Source organism: Thamnophis elegans, chromosome 3 (genome assembly GCF_009769535.1).
Source record: "Thamnophis elegans isolate rThaEle1 chromosome 3, rThaEle1.pri, whole genome shotgun sequence".
Lineage (NCBI taxonomy): Eukaryota > Metazoa > Chordata > Lepidosauria > Squamata > Colubridae > Thamnophis > Thamnophis elegans.
The window spans coordinates 20742440-20768570 of record NC_045543.1 but is presented as its reverse complement, the minus strand read 5'-3'; the positions used below and the strand labels follow the sequence as shown (position 1 = coordinate 20768570).

General features: G+C 35.1%; 1 protein-coding gene across 1 annotated transcript in view; it reads right to left on the bottom strand.

Moving 5' to 3' along the window:
- Positions 1-26131, bottom strand: part of PLCB4 (phospholipase C beta 4) — a 181348-nt gene that overhangs the window by 55714 nt on the left and 99503 nt on the right. Inside the window, exons 4-13 of the mRNA XM_032213719.1 lie at positions 24684-24780; positions 22544-22612; positions 22182-22194; positions 21311-21369; positions 19208-19351; positions 12579-12658; positions 9486-9539; positions 6313-6394; positions 5883-5983; positions 5282-5339 (exon numbers count right to left, since the gene is read on the bottom strand). Of these exons, the coding sequence (XP_032069610.1) occupies positions 5282-5339; positions 5883-5983; positions 6313-6394; positions 9486-9539; positions 12579-12658; positions 19208-19351; positions 21311-21369; positions 22182-22194; positions 22544-22612; positions 24684-24767 (744 nt within the window). The 5' untranslated portion in view covers positions 24768-24780. The remainder of the gene's footprint in view (positions 1-5281; positions 5340-5882; positions 5984-6312; positions 6395-9485; positions 9540-12578; positions 12659-19207; positions 19352-21310; positions 21370-22181; positions 22195-22543; positions 22613-24683; positions 24781-26131) is intronic.

Here is a 26131-nt window from a genome sequence, read left to right as displayed (position 1 = left end):
ATGTTTAAAGAATTCTTGGAAATCAATCAATAGCTTCAATTAATTTACTTCTAAACTAATAAGAACACAGAAACTTGGAACTATGGGTATATCACCAATATTTATCACTCCTGTCTGAATAAAAGTTGATAAATAACTTATATAACAAATTCACCTGTTAAAGATTATGCCCTTTATTGTTTGAAACACCTGACTCAAAATTGATTTCTATATTACTTAGTAATTGATAGATAATGGTTCTATTTGTTTGTTTGTTTGTTTGTTTGTTTGTTTATAAAATTCATTGGCTGCCCATCTTATCATAGGAGAATTCTGGGCAGCTTAAATCATAAATGATATCTCCATCTCTATCTCTATACCTATATCTCTATCTCATCTATATACATACATACAGAGACACACAAAACATAAATAAATTAAAACAAAACAAACATTAGGATCTGATTAAAAATGGAGATGGGGTAAATGGGGGGGGGGAGGTGGAATCTGTTGTTAGTCTATCAATCACTTTTTGGAATTAGTGTAATATTCCAAATAACAGGTGACCTGCTTTCAGAGATATTTCCTTACCGGATTTCCTCAATGCCTTCAACAATGACAAAACATCTAATGTACTGCCTTCATTGGAAAAGTTGAGATATATTCAGACAGGCATCTGTCTTTAAAATAATCCATGTTGAATGATCTATGTTCTATGACAAAATGTTCTATGACATTTTGTATTATGTCCTAGAACTGTTTTATAAAATTGCCAAAGTTAAATTCCATGGGATTCACGGGTCCCAGTTCTGGATACATTTGGTATGTTAGCCCATTTGAAATACCTTAGTTCAAAAATTGTTGCTCTGTGATGCATCATTTTGTCCAGTTAAAGGTTATGGAAACAACATTTGTTAGTACTATAAAGATTGTCTCCGACCTTATTATTTTTTGGTTTTAGTAATTAAAACAATCCAAGTGGTTTAAATTTGCTAGAGGTAATCAGCCAATATAGCAGACAGATGAGTAAAATAAGAGGGTTAAGAATGGTAAAATGCAAATGAAATATAATAGAAGGGAGAAATAATATAAGGTGAGCCATATTGATTGGCAATTGCTATTAGAAAGAACAGGAAGCTCCCATTTGTATTGTATTGTGTAAATGTGGTGTACGTCTACGTTTTTTGTCTGTGTATTTTACATGTTTGTAAATAACAAAAATTAAAAAACAAATTAATAAGTCCTTGTAATATGTAGCATATTTCAATAAGAGTAAAATATGTAGTTACCACATTCATCATACTAATGGGTGCTTCCTATTCATTAAATATTTTATTGTTTCCATTTTACTAAATTCCAGAACAGTTCAACATTCATCATTTAGTTTATGGGAGTTGAGTTTCCTCTTGTTCAAGTAGCATCTAAAGGGATCCAAATGCCACGGTCCTATCAGCATTTAGATCTGAGTGTCTTCTCTGGCATTTGGGCCACGCAACTGAGTAACATGCTTATTGATTGACTTTTTAAATTATTTTTTGTGATTGGAATGATTTTTGTGACCCTGGACATTTACTGTTTGGATTTTTTTCTTGTATGTTTTAATTTTTGTACACCCAGCCAGATTCACTACTATGAGATGCACAGCTATACAGTTTGCATGGATGGATGGATGGATGGATGGATGGATGGATGGATGGATGGATGGATGGGTGGGTGGATGGAAGGAAGGAAGGAAAGAAGGAAGGAAGGAAGGAAGATAATCTACCAGAACTTCAGATTGAAGCAGCTTCCTAAGTACTGAAATATGATCAGACTCAAAATTGTTCTTACAATCCTAGGCTTGCCCCAGGGAATTTCTAGACAGGATGAGAATTTGTAGAGATTGAAAACAACTGTAACTTTTTACACCTTTTTATAAATGCTTTCTTGAGCAATTATAACTTTTGAGTCCCAAAGAGGAAGGGTGGCAAATGTGTCACAGAAATGACCCTCCCTGGTTTCTGGGATACTTAAAGTGAAAGAAGGGAAAGGTATTTTCAGATGTGTAAGATTCTGTTAAACATGCAAATATATTCTGTAACCTTATAATAAAGATAAAACTAGTTCTTAGTTGTGTTTCTGGTCTGCACTACCTTACAAGGTCCCAATCCTAATCAAACATACTCATAAACAAGTCCGATTCAGTCCTTTTCTAAAATACTAGCCTAGCTTCAGATTAAATGCTACCAAGAAGTTGCATAGCAGAAACGTTACGTGGTAGAATGTTCTTCAGTTCCTGCTTGATCTGTTGTTATAAATAACATACATGCAAATGCAAGCAAAATAAATCCTTCTGTGTAGAAAACCTTTCATTGGGGACTTAAAAATAAAGAGATTTAAAGATGAAATACAGAGCCTCCTATGTTGTCAGGCAACACTTTTTTTCCTGCTAATATGCTACATGGAACTTCTAAATTTCTAAAATATTCTGGGCATTCTCTGTAACATCTAGCAATAACCAATGTAAAGCAAATAAATGACTTTTCTTTCTACTGAAAATATTCTTTGTCTGCTCCACAACTATTAAAAATGCTATCATATATTGCAAATCATAATCTCTTAATCTATGCTCCAAATATCGTAAATATATACCAGATGAACTATTTTAATTTAATTCGCTGTACTGGATAATTATACTAAAACTAGTCAGCTATGTAATAGACAACCTAAAACTAATGAAATATAAAAGCTGTTGGATGCAAGCATTCTTTAATGCAAACATTATTGAAAAAGAGGATGCAACTTCACAACCCAAACACAAAACCATATTCTCCAACATGTACAGTGAACAGCTTTGCAACGTTTGTTTCAGTACAATATCCAAAATCAGTGTCAAAACAAAGAAGGTGGGCTCAGTACATATTAACAATCTACCTGCTCTTATCATTATATATGAAGTCTTAATATAGTATTACAAATTACCAATGCAGAATTAGAGAAAAGAAAGGTAGAATCTAAATACCTGGAAACAATTTCCCCAAATTTCTCTTTCTCTTGAATTCTTATAATGTCATATTTGAACAATCTTTCTACTCAAATTTAAATTGCATCTGTTCTGATGGACCAAATGAAAGTCTGTGTATTAATCAGCGTGTTTTCCCAGTTATGGTCAAAAAAATATTTTTGAGTTCTGCAACTCTTAGGATCAGCAGCTGAGATATCAGAGGCTGACTTTTAGTCATCTTGCTAAGGAATAAAGTACTTAGCTTATTCCTAGCATAGCATGATATACAACATTTACTTCATTAGTAATTGTGTGTGTCCTTACATATTTGCAATTAAATAAAAAAAATCATTGTGAGTTGTTCAACAAACCATAATCCCAAATCATATCTAACATAATATGTGAACTAAGAACTGTAGTTATATCTCATAGTACTAATGCAAATCCTCCTTCATGCATTTCGATAATTCACTCTGAAATATGGTGACCATCTCTACATTTATAGTAATGAATTCCATAAGTTGCTATTCGTTGTTTTCTTTTGTCATCGCTAATGACCAGTCTGATTAGATATACGAATTTATGGATCTCATTTTCTGATGATCCATTCCTAAAATTGCTAGTAAGGCACTAGTACAAAGAGAAATAAACTTTAGATCATTTCCTAATAAAAATTATGCAACTGGGCCAAAAATGTGCAGAGAAAATGAGAGATGCAGAAGATTTGTCTTCATTTTCCTATCAGAAGGCAAAAGCTGGTAATAGGACAGCAAAGTAATTTCTCAATTCACCTTTTAATGAAAACAACAACGTATTGTGTATGTTTTTGTCAATGTGTATAAGTGTTTGTAATAAAAAAATTAAAAAAGAAAGAAAACAACAAATATTGCTGACATATTTGTACAGGTAATTCTTGTTTAGCAACCACAACTGGGACCAGCAACTTGGTTGTTAAGTGAAGCAGTTGTTACGTGAAGCAGTTGCTAAGTGATACAGTAACTTATTATCTTATTTCAGCTTTCCTTTGTGTTATAGACTTGCAAAGGATGTACGTGCAAGAATTGGTTGCAAAGCTACATTTTCATCACTGTGAAAAAGTTCATCACAATTTGAACAGTTGCTGTATGAGGCAGTACAACAAGAAAAGTTAACCAATACTGCTAAGAACAAATTATAGTTTTTTGCTATATTGCTATCATGCTTCTTTACTTCTTTGTCTTCTGGAGGTTTCCCTTTCTTAAGGTAAGCATTTTACAAAAACACAAACCTCAAAACTAATATTTTGAAAAAATTAAATTTGCTGCTGAAGATTTTCCTATTTTAGTGTGGGAGAGACTTTTAAGCAAGAGTGGATGGTCTCCTCAGAGTAACCCCATGGTAGACAAAAATACGATCAACTACATCAGAATTGCATTAAACTGGCTATTGTGAAATAATTCTTTTCTCTCACCAAATGAGAGAAAGTTGAAAAGGATAAGAGCCAGAAAGCATTTGTTGATAGCGGCGTGAATCCTCGCCAATGCTGATTTCTTAAATTTCACCAGGAAAGAAACATTAAGGAAGTTTATTGACCTACTTTGCACTGTCAAGCAACATTGAAGAAATGTCTAATCAAGCCAGTTGAGACAACTGGTTCACACACATTATTCAAAATACGAACAATGTTGTTTGTACAATCTACGTGATTAAATAGTGAAATACTGAATGTCAACCATTTAATAAAAATAATTTAAAAACCTTACCACAAGGAATTCTCCATTGAGCATCTAATTTAAAAAAATACTGTGTATTTTGGTAATGCATAGGAAGAATAGCTAACATCTAAGAAACTTCATACCACTGACTTACTACCTACAATAGAAATGCAAGCATTCTGAAGACAGCCATGTCACATGTAAACCTTAGAAAAACATCAGTCGAAATAAAACATTTTAGTTACTACAGAGAGAAGCCCAATTTCCCTGCCACCACCTCCTCAATATTTAAAAGGACTAAATTCCTAAAAATAATTAAAAAAAATTTTTTAAATCATTTGGTTAAGGCAACATATGAAATAGAAACAAAACAACCACACACAGAGCAACTACACAACACAGCAAGGAATCAATGCAAGCAAGTTGCAAAGCCAACAAAAAGAGAACGGGAGAATGCATCACATCAAGTTGGAGCTGATTTTTGCACCTGCAGTCCTGCCGAAATGGAAAGACCAGCAGATCAGAAGCACAGCGAATGACAGCATGGATCATGCAATGATACAACTGGGAGAAGCAAGCCACTGCAGACAGACTTGTAAGGTAGTTAATGTATGAAAAAGCTTACTTCATTTAGAAAGCTCACTAATTGGTCTACCGTTAAATAATCTGTTTTGTCTCCATTGCTGTAAAGAAATTTATTAGAAAAAATGTAAGTTTTCATGTAAGATCCTACAGCAGGTTTGATTTACATGTTGACATTTATTTTTATATTCCCAACATTGATCTAATATTCTTTAACAGATCTAAGCTGAATTTTCAAAATGAGGACTAAGAAGTGATATTGACTATGCTTGCTACAAAATAGCTCCTTCTCTCTATGCCCCCGATTTAACAGATTAAAGAAAGACGCAATTCAACATGTAAGTCTTCCACATTAATAACTTAGTGAATGAAACCTCAGCTGTTAAGACTTTCTTACCTAATTAGTTCATATATTGTGTTAATAACCTTATAATAGCAAGTTAATATTATAGGTTAGTAAAGCCAATTTAAAAAACAGAAAGGGTTTCTTTAAATCAGAAGATCCTGAAAACCTATATTGGAACATTCAACTGAGTTAAACCTTTGGAGAAGAAATTTTACTTCTGACAGGAACACTGCATGACATAGCATTATCTTCAGAATAAGTAACATTAAAATTAAGTTTATTGTGTAGAGTAACTTACATTTTTCTAAAAAGCTCCTCTATATCGGTACGAGGACATATCTTCTGGGTTAGTTCATAAAACTTCTCAAAAGTAAAAGCTGAAGGCTCTATTTCATCATTCTGAAAGTAAAATAAAGCTTAATATTTAGCAGGTTGGATAAGTACTGATTTAGCAATGGAAGAATTTACAATATATTCATTGCGGATGGAAGTAAATAATTCAACCGTTCTCTACTATTACAGCAATAATGTACATTATTTTATGTGTGTAGTATATAGCTACTGCATTAAAATATTCTAATTCTAATTAGCATAGAAGTTAACAATGAACAAACTGCTAATGAATTATTTTTGAAGTGATACTGAATAATCAACTGCAGCCATTAACTGTTTTAGATTCATAGTACCCATCTTGAAACCATTAATTCTTGAAAATTAAATATAAATACCTTTCCACTGGGAAGACCCAATTCTTTAAGTGCCTGAAATATCACTTTTTCAGTTTTACCTGACGCAAACGTTCTGGTAATGCTAGAAAAAAAGAGAGAGAATTAAATTATTCCAGAACTTTGGTAATCTCATAATCAGAGCTGCATCACATGTCCTCTACTAAGATGACAATAGTTCATTAATGACTTTCTGTATTGACAGTGTAAAGTATCTCTTCAAGAACATTACACTTTTATTTGGGTAAATAAATAATTCATCACCTAATTTTCACATCCATTACCATATATCTAATCTGTAGTTTTGAGTGAATGTGAACATTCATGAACCAGGGATAACAGGGGAAGTTATTAATATAGAAAACTATACCTACATAGATTAGATACAAAAAGGGAATAAATCCAAAGATTTTATGAGAAGGCTGAAGTTTGAAGAAAGACTATAATTTGGATCTTGTGTCCACTCACAGAGGAGGAGTTTCTGTTTTAGCAAGTTGAAGACTGGGAGACTGTTCACACTTACCCTTCTGAAAGAAAGCTGAAAAACAAAGCTTTCAAGCATCCTTTATGATTTTTTTTGTTAATTATTCCCACATTTTGGTTTTAGTGTAAATGAAATATTTTCTTTTGTTGTCCCAAAGGTGCTTTTTCAAGAGGCAACTGGACTTTCTTGTTTTTCTTTGAAGATGTTTCGCTTCTCATTCAAGAAGCTTCTTCAGCTCTGACTGGATGGTGGGGAATGGAAGGATATATATTCCTTGCAGACAGCTGGTCACTTGCATTCCCTTACAGAGTTGTTGAGGCTGTTTGGAGGTCTATCTGTGTCCTCAGGGTCACCCGAGCAGTGCAAATGTGTACGGAACCATCCTGGCTGTAGGATGTTTTCTGCCCTGTGTCCTTTCACTATTGAAGATAGAGGATGTTGGGAATGAATCTGTGTTGTTTGCATCTCAAAGTGAAGTGCAAAAGATTCCTGTAATTCCTGTTCCAGAGCTGAAGAAGCTTCTTTGATAAGAAGCAAAACATCTTCAAAAAAAAACCCCAAGAAAGTCCAGTTGCCTCCTGAAAAAGCACTTTTAAGACAACCATGACCTGGATAACTGAGAATCTCCATAGACATTTCCTTTTGTTGTTGTTTTCTTAAACTTTGACATCTGCTGCCACAGCCTGTTCTTTCTCTCCGCTTTTGTGTTTTCATACATTCTTCATCGCTCTAGAGAAATCCCCGCTGATCAAGAATTATATCATGAACACAGGGATTTCGTATGTAGCATTATTAGTCAACCTTTGCAAATATGGGTGTGATCTAAGAAACCTTTTCACATCGTGTCCTAAAAATAACCCTTGGCCAATCTCACTTCAAATTTCTTTCACTGTGAATGAACTTTTCTCAACATTTTTTTTTGAAAAGTCAACTTTTCACTCCAAAGAGATTTTTACAGTGATGTCTAGTCTCCATACAGTTCAGAATTTGTTCTCTTGTTTCCATACACTAGAATAAAAAGATGATGCTTAATGATTACTAGTTGTTTGCTTTAGCCTTATTACATTCATGGGCTGGTTGCTGCATAAGCCCCATACCCATTTGAATAACAGTGGTCAACTTATTTACCGTATTTTTCAGAGTATAAGATGCACTTTTTCCCTCAAAAAAGAGGCTGAAAATCTGGGTGCGTCTTATACACTGAATACAGCATTTTTTGCCTTCCAAAACCCTGTCCCCTTCACCAAAATGAACGTGCATAGCCTCTAGGAAGCTTTTAGAGAGCACCTGGGGGCTGGGGAGGGCAGAATTGAGCAAAAAATGGCCCTTTTTGCCCAATTTTACACCCCCAGCCCCCAGGAGCACTCTGCAAACTCCCTAAAGGCTATTCATGTCTTTTTTTGGGGGAAAAATGGCACCGTTTTTGTGAAAAACGGGCCGTTTTGGGGAGGTTTGCAGAGTGCAAAAAAAAAAATTTCCCTCGTCAAAACATTGCTGCGTCTTATACTCCGGTGCGTCCTATACTCCGAAGGATATATGGTATGTTATACCGCCTATACTTTTGCCCTAAAAGATCAACTAGCACTCTTTGGCATGAATAATACCGCAAACAAATTATGGGTCAAAAGATCTGTATTTAGGTATAGCAGTGGCAACCTCAAAGGCAGTAAAGTACATCACTAGGATAGTTTGTAATTTTTGTCCAGTATGAATGCGCACATGCGCGCAATGGATGCATGTGTCTTTACCTCTTGCAACGCTCCGCAACACTCCAGCTACTTGGCGGAGTGTTGCGCAGGCACCGTACGCTCCATGCAAGTGCACAGAAGCGCTGAAGAGCTCAAATACAGATTAGGTGGGTGGGTGGGCCCTCGGGAGCACTGTACCGGAACGGTACCCGGTGCTCCCGGCAGGCACCAGTATGCCCATACCGGGGTGTACCACCTGCAACCCACCACTGCATTGAACTAAATAGCAACACCAGCATTTATACAATTTACAGCTAAATTCCACTATTTGTCTTTTTAGATCAAAGATGATCTAAACTGCTATAACTGCTGAGAGCTGCAGATTTGGAGAATTGCAGGTCCCCGTCATTATTATAGTTCTACAATGATTATAGTAATTTCTTGAATTATCAGTAGTACATTCAATAACAACCTGAGCAAACACTTCAAATAACTTATTTGAGCCATAACTTTAATGATTTGCAGTGCTTAGCTCTGTAACTGGGGTAAATACCAGGATGCTGTTCAGATGCTATACAGTATCTAAGCCAGCATGGAAAGTAAAAAGGCATATGAGATTTTTACTTCAAAACATTTTAAGCACCTACCCTTTTTCTGAATATATAGGATTAATAATTTCCTAATTCTAGCAAAGGTGTTTTAGAGGGCTAAATGGTTATGCTATTTCTATTAAATTTCAATTCTATCCCCAAAATAACGGAGGTTTCTCTAGCAGGGTTATACAGTGTATGCATTGTTTATTTCACTATTCACTTTTGAACAACATCCGATCAGGATAGAAAATATTGTTGAATCATAGATGCTAGGCACAGATTACAGCGCTTTACCTTAGTCAACAGACTGTTAAACTATATTGCTTCTAATGGACTTTCTGAGTTGTGATTGTTATTTATTTTAATTTCACATCCATACAATGCCTGCATCACCCCACATTTGAAGCTTACCTTCTAACTGGAATTTTGCCATTAGTGTTAGTCAAAAATGCCAATTTCATCCAGCTACAAGGGGAAAAAAAAAACAATTAGACTTTTTCCCAAATAATCCAATAAAAACTCATTTTGTAAGATGAACTGTAGAAGGAGAATAAGTCAAAAGCTATCCCTGGGATTGTTTTAAATTACAAAGTATAAAAGTGGGGCTTTAAAAGTTCAAGCAATTTACACATGAAGTTATGTAAGAACTGAGTCAAATGTTCAAATGTTAACTTTCATGCCTTCTTGTATTTTACAAAAGACAAATTGTTGCTTCTCACTCACAAGACTAATTTCCTACTATCAGTGTAAAGAAGCCTTAAAGGGGGCTTGACATAAACTCTGTTTGATCAGAGAAGGTGAGAGGCAGCTTTCTGAAATTTGGGCAGAAAAAGTCGGTTCCACCACAAAACCGCGGAGGACAAAATCGCGCTCGACGAAAGCGCGCATTTGACGTCATCACAGCGCGACGAAAACATCGCGCTGTGATCGAAAAATGTAAAAATAAAGCGAAAACCTTACCCTAACCCCCCCAAACCTAACCCTAAACCTAACCCTAAACCTAACCCTAAATCTAACCCTAAACCTAACCGTTAACATAACGCTAAACCTAACGCTAACCCTTAACTTAACGCTAAACGTAACCCTAACGCTCTAAACCTAACCCTAACCCTTAACCTAACCCTAACCCTTACCTTTATGTGAATCGGCTTGCTTAATTTTAATTTTATTTCAATTTTAATTTTTTTCGTCGTGCTGTGATGATGTCACATGCATGCTTTCGTCGAGCACGATTTTGTCCTCCGCGGTTTTGACGGGTCATGGAAAAAGTCAGACTAATGAAAGTCAGTTGCAGCTGAGTTATTATTCTATTTTACAATGAACCCTGGGCTTCTAAAACAGATGAGCAATGGGCCACAGCTCACTCTGTCTCTTAGCCTTCTGGAGGGGACAGGAGACCATGCAGTGATATCATAATACCAATGAAAGTAACACAATTGACATTTTCCACCTATTTTTAAAATACAAACTGCTGCTATTCTGACCCATAACCCTGCCCTTTAAAGCCCTTTTCCTCTATAGCCTGAAAATTCACTGCTAAATGTTATTGCCATTTCAGGTCATTTTTCCAGGGCTGAATGGGCAGTTTTAAAAAAGAGAATGGAAATGATTTGCTTCACACAGCCCTCTCATTTTTGTTTCTATCATTATTATTCTTATTATTTTGTGGTTGGAGGGAGTGTGTGTGAACACTAGAAAACAACTTCTGAAATTGTGCTTCGTGGCTCTGCATGTTTGTAACATGTCCTTAGGTTATTGAAAGACATTAACCACATGCTGGCTACAAGTATCTTTGACACTATTCTAAAAGTTCTAATTGAATGAAAATGCTCCAAACTTTTGGACAAATTGGGAAAAAGAGGGAAATTATTTCCTCTGACTACTAATCATTCTGTTATCACGCCTTCTTTAATGCCTTCCTTTACCGTCATGCTAGAATGAACACAATTTAATATACATGAAATATTTAATTCTGCTGTAATGGATGGAAAGCTTCAGTTGAAATGTTTTTTAGCATCGAAGAAATAAAGCAACTACTGAAGCACTTTTGATAACATTTGTTTGAATAGCTATGTACTACATATTACGAGTGAGAAGAGGCAATGCTGGTTACTCTACACATATTCTCACTCTCCAGAGAGCAAATATGTTGGCGTTTCCATGTTCCATGAGCAATGTGAATAACGGAAAGGTGGCATGAGATACGCTTGAAGTCCCTTGAATGAAGAAAAGCAGGAATTTCTGCACACTCTGGAGGGCTTTACTGAAAGGGTGCTAAAAGCTAACGGGTGATGTAAGGGGGGCTTAGTGTGTCTGTGTATCCAACACTTACTTCAATTTACTTCTACAACTTGTTTTTCAGATATATTCTACAATAACCTCTGTCATCCACAGCAGAGATGCTCTGTGGCAAGTCATTCAGCCTAACATTTTGGAATATAGAAATGACAATGATGCTGGAACCATATACTACATGCAGCTCAGCTAAATCCCCCAAGGGTTCTTCCTACATCAAACAAAGATATTCCAAGTAGTTTTAGAGCAAATGGAGGGCTGAAAGATGAGCAAAGAGGTTCCAGAATTTCCTCAGATGCTTCTGCTCTAAATCTCTCTTTAAGACTATTATGCATCCTGAGGACTTGTATTCCCAAGGGTGCTTTTTCCGAAAGGTGATTGTTTTTTTTTCCTTGAAGAAGTATCACTTCTCATCAAGAAACTACTTCAGTTCTGGATGAGGTGGAACATCTTCAAAGAAAAAAACTAAGAAAAGTCCAGTTGTCTTTTGGAAAAAAACACCTTTGGGACAATCATGACATGTTTGACTGAGAATCTCCATATATATTAAGAAATTGTATCTTCTACTGCTTGGAGAGCAACAACAGTTTCTGAGGGGAAATAGCATTTAAGGAAACTGGGAAGGACTAGAAAAATCTTTTCAAATTTGTTGCTACTAAATCTTTTAGCTTTCTTTTTGAAGAAATGAAAAAGAGGGCTTACAAAGCATAGAAATATACTTGAGGGTAATCGGAGCAGGGTAGGAAGATTACAACAAAGTATTTGGTCTCAGATGCATTTTCTAATGTTTTGAAATATTCTCTGAGAAGTTTCATAAATCAAAGAATAATTCAGCTCTGGATCCATATGAAATAAGAATATTTGTATGTAAGTGAACAGCCATTCTCCCTCCTGAACCAAGAAAAATTCAGGCAAAGCTAATAATTAAAACTGCCTCTCTCAACAGTTCATAAAATCCAGCAGTAAACTCCCTTAACTTTTGAACGTGTGTTTCACTTTGGGGGCATATTTTATTTGTGGAAAAAAATGTGAGGAATAAATTAATACCACATTTCTCATGGATGTTTGTATCGTTGGGGAATGTCTTCTGCAGTTTATCCAGGTATTTATTTCTTGTTGTGCCAAATAAGGAAAGGGAGGTTTTTTAAATGCAGAAACAGGTAAAAGGAACAACATCATAATTGAAGAGGTGAGGGGAATAAAGCTTACTGTTTCTTGAGGCATGTTGTGGGACAGACATTGTTGGCTCTGAAGTTACCTATAATTGATCTGAGTCCATCAATCCATTGCTGAAAGACAAAAAAAATAAACAAGTGCACATAGTGACCACCCAATCAATCAATTTAAAAGTAATATAACTACAGAAACACCTTTGAGTAGCACAAGTAAGAATAATTAGTAGTGCTTATATATCAGCTCTAGACTTACTTGGAAAATTTTGCACGTATTCAATGCACATCAAACAATACATAATCTTCTTACAATCCATAGATATACCACCTAACAAGTTTCTCCCATAAAGGTAGTCCTATACTTAACAATAGCTTGTTTACTGACTGTTTGAAGTTACAATGGCTCTGAAAAAAGTAAGTTACAGCCTTTTTCACACTTATGACGGTTGCTGCAATCTCATGGTCACATGATCAAAATTCAAACGTTTGGCAACTGACTCATATTTATGACAGTTGCAGTGTTCTAGGGACAAGTGATCACTTTTTGCAAACTTCTATAAGCAAAGTCAATGGGTGAGCTAGATTCACTTAACAACTGAGTTACTAATTTAACAATTGCAGTAATTGGCGTAATAGTGGCAAGAAAGGTCGTAAAATGGGGCAAAATTCACTTAAGAAATATCTCATTTAACAACAGAAATTTTGGGATCCATTTGAGAGCCGAGGTGGCGCAGTGGTTAGGGTGCAGTACTGCAGGCCACTTCAGCTGACTGTTATTTGCAGTTCAGCGGTTCAAATCTCACGGGCTCAAGGTTGACTCAGCCTTCCATCCTTCCAAGGTGGGTAAAATGAGGACCCGGATTGTTGGGGGCGATATGCTCACTCTGTAAACCGCTTAGAGAGGGCTGAAAGCCCTATGAAGCGGTATATAAGTCTAACTGCTATTGCTATTGCTATTGTGGTCATAAGTAAAGGATTATCTGTACTACAGAAAGGAAAATGATTGGGAAGGGGAATGTGACTTACTTCGATGAGTTCACAATATTTACTATCATGTTTCCCAGAACAATTATCACATTTGGAAAAAAATATTACCACTGTGACGTCTCACAAGGGAAAAAGTCCAGTGGTTAAAATGCTGGCCTTGAAACCAGCGGACTGTGAGTTCTAGCCTTGCCTCAGGAATGAATGCTGTTTGGGTTACTCCAGATCAGTCACTCTCTCTCAGTCCAACTCACCTCATAGGGAAAATAGGAGGAGGAAGGAATATTGAATATGTTTGCCACCTTGGTTTACTTATTAAGAAATAAAGGCAGGCTAAAAATCTAATAAAGAAATAGAAATTCAGTGGAGATTTGTTTATTATTTTGTAAAAAAAAACAATGGTACAGCTAAAGTTTTACATCTTACAATTAACAAATCAAGTGTTTTATTAATCTTTTCATTAATAATTTGGGTGAACACCCAAATATCTGTTGCTGATATCTTCTGCTCACCATTAAGCAAATTTATTTATGATACTATTAGCTGAATTGAAGGCAATTGTAAATCAATATTCTGTTAAATAATGTTCCCATCCTTTTCTATTCATCTATGTAAAATAGTGCTCCCTTCCCCTTTTTACCTATATAAAATATTTTATGATTTTCAGATTTTGTACAGTGTAACTCAGAATTTAATACACATCTGAATTTAATAGCAATGTAGGCAGCCCAAAAATAAGCCATGAGCACAGAGCCTTTCTAGATGGTATAAATTAAATTGGTATAAACAGGGTTACTATTAGAATATTTGTAACACACAGTAATTAATAAAGTTGGTAATCCAGTTACCAAAGAAGGAAGAGAAGAAAGAATGAAAGTTATTGATGGGTTTCTCCATTCCAAACTTTGTATACTTCTAAAATTAAAAATCATTTTAATGCATAAATAGCTCATTTTTATGATGAGGTCATTGGACCACATTCTCAATCAATTACAGGTAATTCTCAATTTATGCCGTTTAATGACAGTATTTTAAAAAATTATTTATGACCTGTCCTTAAAGTTACGATTATCACACTATCCTCCAGATCATGTGGTTATAACTCAGGGACTTGGTGACTAGTTTGCATTTACAACCAATCACAGTTTCTTATGATCATGTGATAGCAGTTTGCAAGATTAGCCAATTTCTAACACGTAGCATCAATTGGAGAAGCCAGATTCATTTAAAAATCATATGATTTGCTTAACAACTGTAGTAAAAGACATAAAATTGGTTCAGTCACATGATGACTCACTTAACACCATTGTTTAGTGACTGAAATTCTGGTGGCAATTGAGACAAACTGAGGACTACCTGTAAGGGCAAAAGATCAATGATAGTTTTATCAGTAGACATTTGGCACAATTTTTGCTGGGACTTCCATGTATAGAAATATCTAATAATTTCCCCCCTCCCAGATGTTTGATGGCATTCAGAGCTAACTAATTTATAAACTATTTTAACTAATTATTAGTTACAAATTAGGATTTATATGCTAATTACTATTCTGTCAAATAAGAAAACAATTCTCTCTCTCTCTGACCTTCTCCTATTGAAAAAAGATTGTTTTATACAGATGACTTCTCTTCTGTAAATCATGATACTGAATTCATATATTTGAAGTACAAATACAAAATTGTCAAAATAATCTCGCATTACAAAAAGCGAGTGTTTTTTGCAGCATATAAAAGACTAAAATAAAGTCTAAAAAAAAGTAGCCTCTTGTTTTAAAAATGAAAGATTTATACACTTCTTCCAAAGTTGCACCACCAGGTGTCAGCAGAGGTTTGGAATATAATACAGTTGCAGAATTGTCCAGAAATTGGGGAAGAAAAATATGTTGATATTTCTCTAAAATAATATTGCAACCTCAATTTTAAGAAAATAAATTATGGAGACCTGTACTTTACAGAAGTGACACATGAAGACGTAGATAATTCTGAATCCACAATTTAGTGTCTACCAATATTGTAGCTACCTTATAAATACTCTTATTATCTCTTTCCATAATTAATAATTGTGTAAAAACTAATGTCTCCATGAACAAGCTCTGAATGCATAGAACAGCTAAAAAGGTAAGCAAGGAGAGTACTAACTATAATCCCATTTTATATAATCTACCCTTTCTGCTTGGACTTCTCTAGCCATTCATATCATAACCTATAAACACCACAAAGTAAGATCCTTGGCTATCTAATAATCCAAAATAAGATCTCTCCAATTTTACATACATACATACTTTACTCAATGACTTTACTCATTTACGGTATAATTAATGCCATCATCTGGAGATATCAAGCAGAATTTGAATCCATCCTATCTCAACTCAGACTGTAACAAAACAGTTTCCTTCCAGTCGGTTATGTGCTGCAGAAATTTTACACAGTTCAAACTAATATACATCAGTTTTAAAAATAAATACCTTCTTTGCTTCAGAAAAGTATGAGAAGAAGTGCATCACAAATAGAAACAGCATCTTACAGATATTTATTTATCACATTTCTATACCACCCATCTCAACTAATTGGCTGCAGGCAGTTTACAATTAAAAATATACATAGTATAAAAGCATAAATAAGAACAAAGATAAAACAAAATTTAAAAGATAGGACTATAATAGTAATAAAGTTAATAAGATAAGTTAATAAGAGAACACCCTCACAAGACCAACCCTCCCAAGGATCGCATAGTACTCTTTGACCTCCACAACAAATAGTAGGATCAGTTCTTTCTGAAGGCCGGAAGAGGGGCCTTATCTCTTGAGATCAAAGTGTTCCAGAAGGCAGGGGTAATGGCAAAGAAATTTCTCTTCTTGGATCCCACCAGTCAAAATTCTTTAACCCACAGGATCTGCAACATACTGTCCCTGACTAACCAGGCTGGGATGGGAAGATAAAATTGGGATGAAACACTACATTACAACATCCTGCTCAAATAGGAGAGCCTGTAGGGCCTGTACCTTTTTGGATAAATGGCTGTCCACTTCAGCTTTTCACACCTTCTCAGTTCCTATGTACACCATTCTGTTTCAGTTTTGAAAATCTTATCTTCAGTTTATCTTGTATCTACTATTATTAAGTTTATTACTTGTGCATGTCTTACAAAGAAAACAAATAATACCATTCCCAAAAGAGTTTACCACTGAAGATTAATAATCATCTAGACCCAAGCAAATGTTGGGGCATCTTATCTGTGCTCTAGTCCTAAATTTTTTACTTTACTTTCTCAGATGATAAATAAACTTTGTTCAGCAGCAGTGGATTTGAGGACGAACAATTTAACTCAAAAAAATGCACAAGCATAAATTTATCCATAGCTATTCAATATATATGAAAATATAGGCTGAGTATGTTATATACTGAGCATGTTTTACACACACACACACACACACACACACACACACACACACACACACACTTAAAAGCAGCTTCAGTTTCAATCTTGCAAATTTTGACATAAGTGTGCCTGAGTATTTTGGATGAACTTTCTGTACAGAAATATACTCTGACAAATAATTCACACCAATGCGGAATGATTGTCCAAAGCCTTCTTGATCTAACATGATGAATATGTTAAAGTGGTATCACACATTTGGAAAAAATACATGAATGTGAAAATGCAATTTCAAATTAATATGATTTCTGAAAAGTCTAGGAGAACAGAACGAGAGGCATAAAGCAAGGAAACATTAAGGGGGCTGGTTTGCATTGTTACAAAGGACAACCTAATATTGTGGAACAGATGTAGCTAAAAATATGTAAGAGACTATCAGAAACAGAAACTCTGTGTACAAGCAGCAATGAAATGTTACTTTACCCACATTCTCATCTTGGCTACCGTTTGTTGCACACAGAGTTTAGTTAAAGACTTTGTTTCATAAAATGTAGGAGTACCTGACTCTTCAAAATTCATTAACTCACTATCCTTAAACCCTATTTCAAATCAATGTTACACAAGGTTTTTCTTTACTGGAAGAACTTCTGTTGGGACAGCCTATATCTGCATTTGCCTTTATTCTCTGTTCTCTGGGAAAATATACCCTCAGGCAGAATCTAGGAACTGCCAGGTTTTTCAAACCAAGTTTAATATTCAATGCTAATCCTTGAATTATGCAATTCTTAGATTTCTGCATAAATACTATTGTCTAACATCATTGAAATACCATTTCTGACTTGTTTTATTATTGGGAAATTGATACTGGATAATTTGTAATCCAACAACACCTGAAGGACCTCATGCTTCTCACTTAATCTTATAAAATATTATTTTTACATATAAAGATCAATCAAAATAGAGCTGGAAGGGACCTTGGAGGTCTTCTAGCCCCCTGCTCAAGCAGGTAACCCTAAACCATTTCAGACAGGTGGCTGTCTAGTCTTTTCTTAAAAGCCCTGAGAGATGAAGCACCCACAATTTCCAAGGGCAAGCCGTTCCGCTGGTCAATAGTTCTCACTATTAGGAAATTTCTAAAAAAATATTTAGTTCTATGTTGGTTCTCTCCTTGATTAGTTTCCATCCATTGTTTCTTTTCTTGCCTTCTGGTGGTTTGGAAAATAGGTTGACCGTCTTTTCTTTGTGACAACCCCTCAAATATTGGAATACTGGAAAACAACACTATTATGCAGCTGTCCTTTAAAATAACAAAAACTGGAGCACTTTACAATAAACAACACTTGCTATACCTTAAAGTCTATAAATAATGTTTTCATAACAATATATTCTTATCTTCTTATTTGAATTAAACATGAAAATATAATACTGTGCATTAAAGGTTAATCGTTGTTTTGTAAAACCTTCTTTGGTTTAAGATGCTATTAAATTAACATGGACATTAAATTAAGCTTCTCTTTCTTCTGGCAGATTATCTGCATTTACTCAATAGTCCCTGAAGTAGCATCTTTTTGAAAATATAATCTTTCTACTTCATGCAGAGCAACTATAGTGTTTCTTTCTAATACTAGAGCAGTTCTGGGAAAAGTGCCTTGGGATCTAATGAATTCAGAGCATCACCTGATCCACCTTGAACATGTTTCTGAACTGTCTCATTACCACTTTTCCATAAGTGAAGAAGGAAAACAGCAGCTGTAAAAATTGCTCTGCCACTCTGCCTCTGTAACATGGATAAGCAGTTTGCATGGAATACACACAGACATAGATATACACATATACTTTCAAGGACCCTTAACTTAGGGTCAGCAATTTAGTGGCTGAATTTTGTTTTGTTACTTCCATTAATCAAATATCAGACAGTTTATCCTTCCTTACTGTACAGCCCTTCCTACCATTAAACACAATATATTTTTAAGAAAGTGCAGATTATGATCTTGTGTATAAATTTGAAGTCAGTCCTCATGACTTCTAGTTCAAAGGGTTACAGATTACATCTCTCACTGCAGTGTAATTGCTTATCACACATCTACACATTTCCTAATTGTCACATATTTTTCCCACACAGAAAAAAACACCCAGATAATTTGAAAAGCAGCGCACCAATTCAGCTGAGTAATCGGATTAGCTCATTTTTGCCATTGATGTCAAAAGATCTGTGTTTAGATTAATAGTTGCCAACCTCTTAAATACTAGGGATTTACATGGAACAATAATGCCACAAAACACCAAAGCTATCTTTAGCTGCAGTACCTTAGCGTCTTCAGTGCTTTCCGCTACCATGTATGTGAAGTTGAGGTTCACCAGATCAGTGCCACTACAGACACAAACTATTCGTCCTTCAAGTTCATTTTCTGCTTTACTGACAGCTTCAAGAGCAGCTAATATTTTTGGATCCTGTTGAACAAAATTAATTGCTTGAAAAAAAAACCTCATGGATTAAAGAAAAGAAAATGTATTGCTCATTTTCACCCATAAGCATTTCTTGTTTTTATTTACATTCTTTATATTTTTGCCATTATTCCAAGCACATGTTTAGAAGTATTTCATTTTCTACTTAGGCAGGTAATAGTATACACAGATCATAGTCACATAAGTTAACTGATAGGGGTTTATTTACATTCTGCCTGTGAAGTAGTAACATAATTCTTGGGTTCTGGATGCAGTAACCTTACCCAAGTGAAATACTCCGATCATAGTTATTGGAGAGAAAAAACAGTGTACCTTGGGATTCACTTCCCCAACTGACACCTTCCATATATGCTGCTACTCGCCAGACAGCATGTCCCAAAGGTGCTTTTTCAAGAGGCACTGGGCTTTCCTGGCTTTTCTTTGAAGACGTCTCTCTTCTCATCTAAGAAGCTTCTTCAGTTCTGTCTTCAAAGAAAAATCAGAAAGTCCAGTTGCCTCTTGAAAAAGCACCTTTGGGACAACCATAACCTGGATGACTGAGACTCCCCATAACCACAGACAGCATATAATACCAAAACATCTGGGAGACACAAGTTGGAGAAAATACCTTAGGAATAATCAGTGGCTTCTATTCCTTATTCAAATGAGATCATGGGATCTTTTAAAAATAAGTCCATATAAAAGACTTACAAAGACAAAGCACATTTTGGAGTCACTTGCTTCATATTTAGCATTCAAGTAAAGTTTTACTTACACTCTATTTTGCTTGACCAATGAAATGTGGGGTGGGAAGGATTATTTATTCCCACTACTTCAAAGAGTAATTTGTCTGGGAGCAATGTTGATTTTCAAGTAACATTAAATTTAGCTTTCACAAACTGTTTTGCATTTACAGGAAAATTTCATCACCTACGGTCAACTAATTCATTACAGGATTAGGTTACATTCTCTGAAGTTTGGTGTAATGGTGAAGATGCTGGCCTAGAAACCAGGAGACTGTGAGTTCTAGGCATGAAAGTTGGCTGGATGACTTTGATCCAGTCACTCTCTCTCAGCCCATCACCTAACGAGGTGAAGCTTGAGGGAAAACAGGAGGAGGAAAGAACATTAAGTTCACTGCCTTGAGTTATTTAAAAATAATAAAGGCACAATAATATATATATATATATATATAAACATTTGACTATATTGTATCTGTCTGCCTTCGGATGAATGTATGAATACAATTTAGATTCACAGAAGGCGTTATCTTTCTACCACCACCTAAACTAAACCAATACTCCCACTGCAGAAGGGGAAATTATGTTAGAAGCATGAATGAAAAGTATTAGTCTGTGAAATTTATCATTACCAACAGACTAGAGAAAAGCCAGGGGTAAGGAACGAGATAAATTTCAGATGGCCTGCTCAAACATAATCATGTCATTTTGATGTAGAAGCTTCCAGTTTATTGATCCCATTCAAGAAAACCTATTTGGATGGTTCCATCTTAATCAGAATCCCAAAGAACAAATGTATATTAAAATACTTATTATTATCCTGATCATAGCCATCAATGTCTGAAGGTATTCTGAATCAAGAAGCCTTGATTTAAGGTCTAGATTTTATTTTTAAATGATTGTAATACCATGCAAGCATCAGGATAGAGCTTCTTAGTGCCAGAGATTTACATGGGAAAATTTCAGCACATGCTTCAATATTTGCCACTAAAAAAACTCAGATCTATGGGTGTAATATATCTTCTGTATGTAAACACTTCTAAATTATCTGATCTTCACCAAAAGTTAGTTTCATCAGCCCAGTTTTTCAAAATTAAAAAGTCATTGACCCTTAAGGGTATAAAGACTTCACAAGTTCTTGAAACAGAAGATAATTTCCATTCCTGGGCCTCAAGCCAATAGCAATTGTTTAAAACAATACTTTAAAACAAAACTACAGAAATACCTTTGGTACTGCTCCAAAGCGAATACTGTTGATCAGGGAACATTCTAAACTTGCCCTTCCTGGAAAAGAAAAGAACATCATAAATGCCAAACAGCCAATGTCATGTATCTTGAAATAGAAAATGCACCAACAGCTAAGCATTTAAAAATACACAAACTTAATTAATACCAGGCAGTATATATTATATTAATGTCAGCAAAAACAAACATGGAAAACCTGTGCTCTCTAGAATTTGTCAGAACTCTAAATGCCATCATATCTGACCATTGGTCATGGTGGATGAGGTCCTGATGCGGAGGGAGTGATCACAACACAGTGGTCACTCCTGATGCATAATGGGCAAAGCAAGAGGCCCAGAAGGGACCCTCCCAAAGTTATCAGGCTATATCAGTGATGGTGCAAGAATTGTACTTTCAGACTTACAAGGTCCTATTAATTCTGCTTTCAACAAAGCAGAATTGTTTTATTGGCCATGTTTTCTGTCTGGTCTACCTGAAAAAGGTTGACATCTGTGGAAGGTGGGAATTTTTTTTGCTCTTCAGAGGTTCTTCCGGGAACTCCACAGTGCTAATGGTGAAAGTTGCTAGGTGGTGGAGTTCAGTAGCACCTGGCCAAGGTTTCAAAGTGCTACACCATTACCTCCAGAGAAAATAAATTCAGCAACTTCATTCACACTCATCCCTATCATAATTTCCTACATTCAACTATACAAAATGTGCAAGATCAATACTGAATATTAGATGAAAGGAGGAAAAATGAGTTGTTGCTATACAGGTACAAACCTGAGGTAAGTAAAGAATGGCTAGAAGATATAGAACAAGGATTGCAAGTACACACAGGACACACACACACCACTTTCTATCCATAATACTTTTCCCCTTTTTCTTATTATGGATGGAACTAAATTATTGGCAGAAATTATTTTCTTCCCTTCAAACCAATATTACAATCCTTGGAATATTTCTTTATCATTATACCTTTAATAAGTTGAACTAGTCTGGTGTTTCTCTAGTTGTTCAGTTTCAATTCCCATAATCGCTCTACAGCAATGCAAGTTAGTAGCAGGATATTACAGAGCTGTCTCAACAAATTACAAGCTAGAGCATATAATCTAAAGCCCTAATATATGGAAAGAGTGCCTCTCACTAGAACAGCTAGAACTGTACCTTATGCTTGTTAGAGGAAGCAAAAATCAATCAATCATGTGATCATTGTAATTTTCCTTTCCTTCACTTTTCCATGATAGAAAAAGCCAAATTCATCAACTTTAAAGAGGCAGCCTGGTTCAAAAACAGAAGATTCCTGTTGAAAGAGAACCAAAATAACTCAGGTCTGCAAGAAGAATTTAGAATCCAAATTAGCCACCTTTTCAAACAATTTCAGAGACAAAATATGTTAAATGAATAACTAAAGCAGCAACATGATCTTTATAGAAATGTTACTCAATGGAGTTAAACAGTATGATCATGAAGTACTCTATTACGTTTTACAGCTTTTACCTAGGAAGGAATATTCGATGTCCTAGGAGATTTCTATAGTGACTAAGGATATAGCTCACCTTTTCCCCAGGCCCAAATTATCCTACTTTAGATACATTATGCAACAATACATAATCTAGAGAAAACTGTAATGCTGGGGAAAGGTAGAAGGAAAGAGAAGAAGAGGCAACCAACAGCAAGATGGATGGACTCAGTTACAAAGGTGATTGGATGCATTGTTGAAAAAGCTGAAGGATTAAGTAAAGGGACATCATGAAGAAAGTCTATGCAGTTGGTAGAGTTGACAACAACTTGATGGCACGTAATTGTCATCATTACCACCACCACCAACTTTTCTATGAACTTGGGTATTCTACACCAGAGATTAGCAGGGATGGGTTCTCACCAATGATATTTTTGGAGACAGATTTCTAAATCTGACATTTCATTCCAATTTTTAATTTAAAACAATTACTGGAAAATTTCTCTGATTGAGATATGAAGAAACCACCCATTTTACAAACTGTATCCAAGGTAAAATTGCAACTGTTGGAAGTTTACCCATGTCTACCATTCAGTGCAACAGTCTGCTTGATTCCTGCATAGGGAATTACATATGAAGTTTGGTTTGTGTCATGGAAATAATTTCCCTCCACATGTATTAAAGCACTGCATCCTGTTGGAAAAGATTATCTGTGTATTTCTAATACCAGATAGATATTTTTTATATTTGGGGTGAGGAAGTAATACTGGAACATATTTTTCTAAGCAAAAATCATTCAGCAAGCTCCTTACATTTTATTATTGTATGCTACAATTATGGGGAATGAGATTTGCAACAATCTTAGCAGACTTTAAATCTTTAAAAGTACCTTTTTTATTTAAAGAGCTAAGAAAATGGGGTAATCGTATCACCAAAGAGGGTAATTGGGATTTCAGCCTTTACTTACTTGTCATATTAAAGAGAATGTTCAGCTAATCTATCAAATGCTTGAGATTCCGTTTATGCATGTTAAAGTATCAAACAATGCCAGACAAGTTATATTCATTTAAACAAACTATCTACTACTAAAAGGAATGCTGATCCCATGGTTAAATAAAAGAACATTCTCCATTTTAATCTTTTGAAGTGCAATATGTTCCTCTCACATTCCTTGAGATGACCTAAATATATATATATTTAATTAACAAAGGCAACAGTAAAAATATTGGGTTTCTGTCGTGATGGACTCTTGTGACGAGCCGATTGACAGATGATGGAAGCAGTTAGCTTCCTCCCATAAGTGGGGCTTACCAGGGGGTTGTACAAATCTTATATACACATACACATACACATACACATACACACATATATATATTTGTCCTCAATTCTATGGCTTTCTGAACTTCATTACACTGTGGTCTATGGACATTCTTTTCTTTCCAGACATTTTTCAATGAGGAATTTGAAAAGGATGGCAAAAAAGTAGGAATTCAATTGCTGCATTCATAAAATAACATTTTTAAATACATGTACACTCACCAAGTTGAATGGGAATGTTTATTATCATTTCCAAGGCTGTTTGCTGAAGGGGAACAATCATTCAAAATCTTATATAGAGATGTATAATATGGATTAGTATTAATTATAATTCTTCTTAGAGAGTAGGACTCTGGAGGAAGAGAACAGCTCTAATTTGGTTTTTTTTTCTCTGTATCATGGCCACTAGGATTCTTAAGTTAAGTTTAGCTCAACATGAGTCTCTTTTTTACCCTATCTCGCACAGTGTCTACTTTCAGAAAAAAGGTGGTGTTGATATTCCTTTCTGATGCAGTAATGACCAGAAACAGATTTCTATTATTTGCCCTCAGAATGCAGCTTCCAGCTGTATTTTCAGATTGTATAAGCTCCTTACCTCTTCGTATCTGTCAAAAATAGCTCCATCCTGTAGAAAGGAAGGCACTGGCTTCTGCCAGTTAAATTCATATGGTTTTGCCATTCTGTGGACCACCCTGAATAATTAAAAAAAGCAAATGAAATAAATTATTTAACTCTCATAAGGAAACACAAATGGTTAATTAGAATTATTCATACAATACTGCCACTTGCTCTTTATAGTAAATCCTAGAGAAAACGGTCTATTTAAATAAAAATCCAGACAAAGCTTGCCAAGAATCTGAATTTTGCCTATAGAGTATCTTAACTAGCAGTAACCACTATTTGAGATTATATAATACCGGTAGGCATGCTCACAAAAGGCTCTATGGAGAGTGTGATAAGAACAAAGCATTCATTTATTAGAAAGCTAACTACTGAGAATGCCTATAACTTCTGGCATCCAGGCATACCCTTATTGACTTTATCTGTTTTCCAGATCAATGGGCATGTTTCTAAATCAGTACCAAGCAACTACCAATCCTTTTACTTTTGTAAAAGTACCCATGTTCTCCTTCTTAAAATGAAAGATGTGCTTTGCACATGATAGCCATCTATATGGGTTTTGTTATAGGGAATAATAACATTTTTTTAAAAAAAAATCACACTGGTGTAGAAGCCTGGCAGGTAGCAAAGAAAATATTCATCACATTGATTTTAGTAAATATTTATTCAGAAATATTTATAAGTCCTCATTTTAATCAACTGTTTGATTTTAAGTGATGGAATTGAGAATTAAATCATCATGACATTCATTAAGAATCTCATGATCTTTAGCTGAAAATGACAAACATTCAGGAACAAAAATGAAAACATTCATAATGCTATTTAATTATTAATCAGAGAGATTTTTAAGTAAGCCCTAGGGCTACAAGTCAGAAAACATGAAGAGCATCAAAAGCAAGAGGCAGCTAAAGAAAATATATATGAACTGGTGATCTCATTAAAAGCTGCAATGTGGGGAGAGAGAAAAACACCAACAAAAAGAAAGACAAAACAGTTTAGCCTTGGCAAATTGCTGAAAAGTATTGCTAGACAATGTAATTTTGAATAAATAAAGCAGCCTTTATTTCACGTTCTAAAAGAATACACTTTACATGCAGAATTTAGATGAACCCTTTTAATATTTTCAATTTAACGGTTTAGAAACAAATTTTGCAAAGGATTTCAGGCCTCTGGCTTTTTATTCACTTACAGGATAACTTCAGAGCACAAGGAATGGGACTCAGAGTGGTGCTATTATTAAAAGACTGGGGGGGGGGGGAGAAACATCTTGAAACCATGTTCAGCATTCTGTCCTTATCTTGTTACTCAATGGAATGTTGGAAACATATTATGCAAAAGCATTCAAGGCTCTTGCGGTACATCTGTCTGTCCATCAGCAGGATAACTCCACCACCACCCCTTGCTAAAAAAAAGAGAGAATGG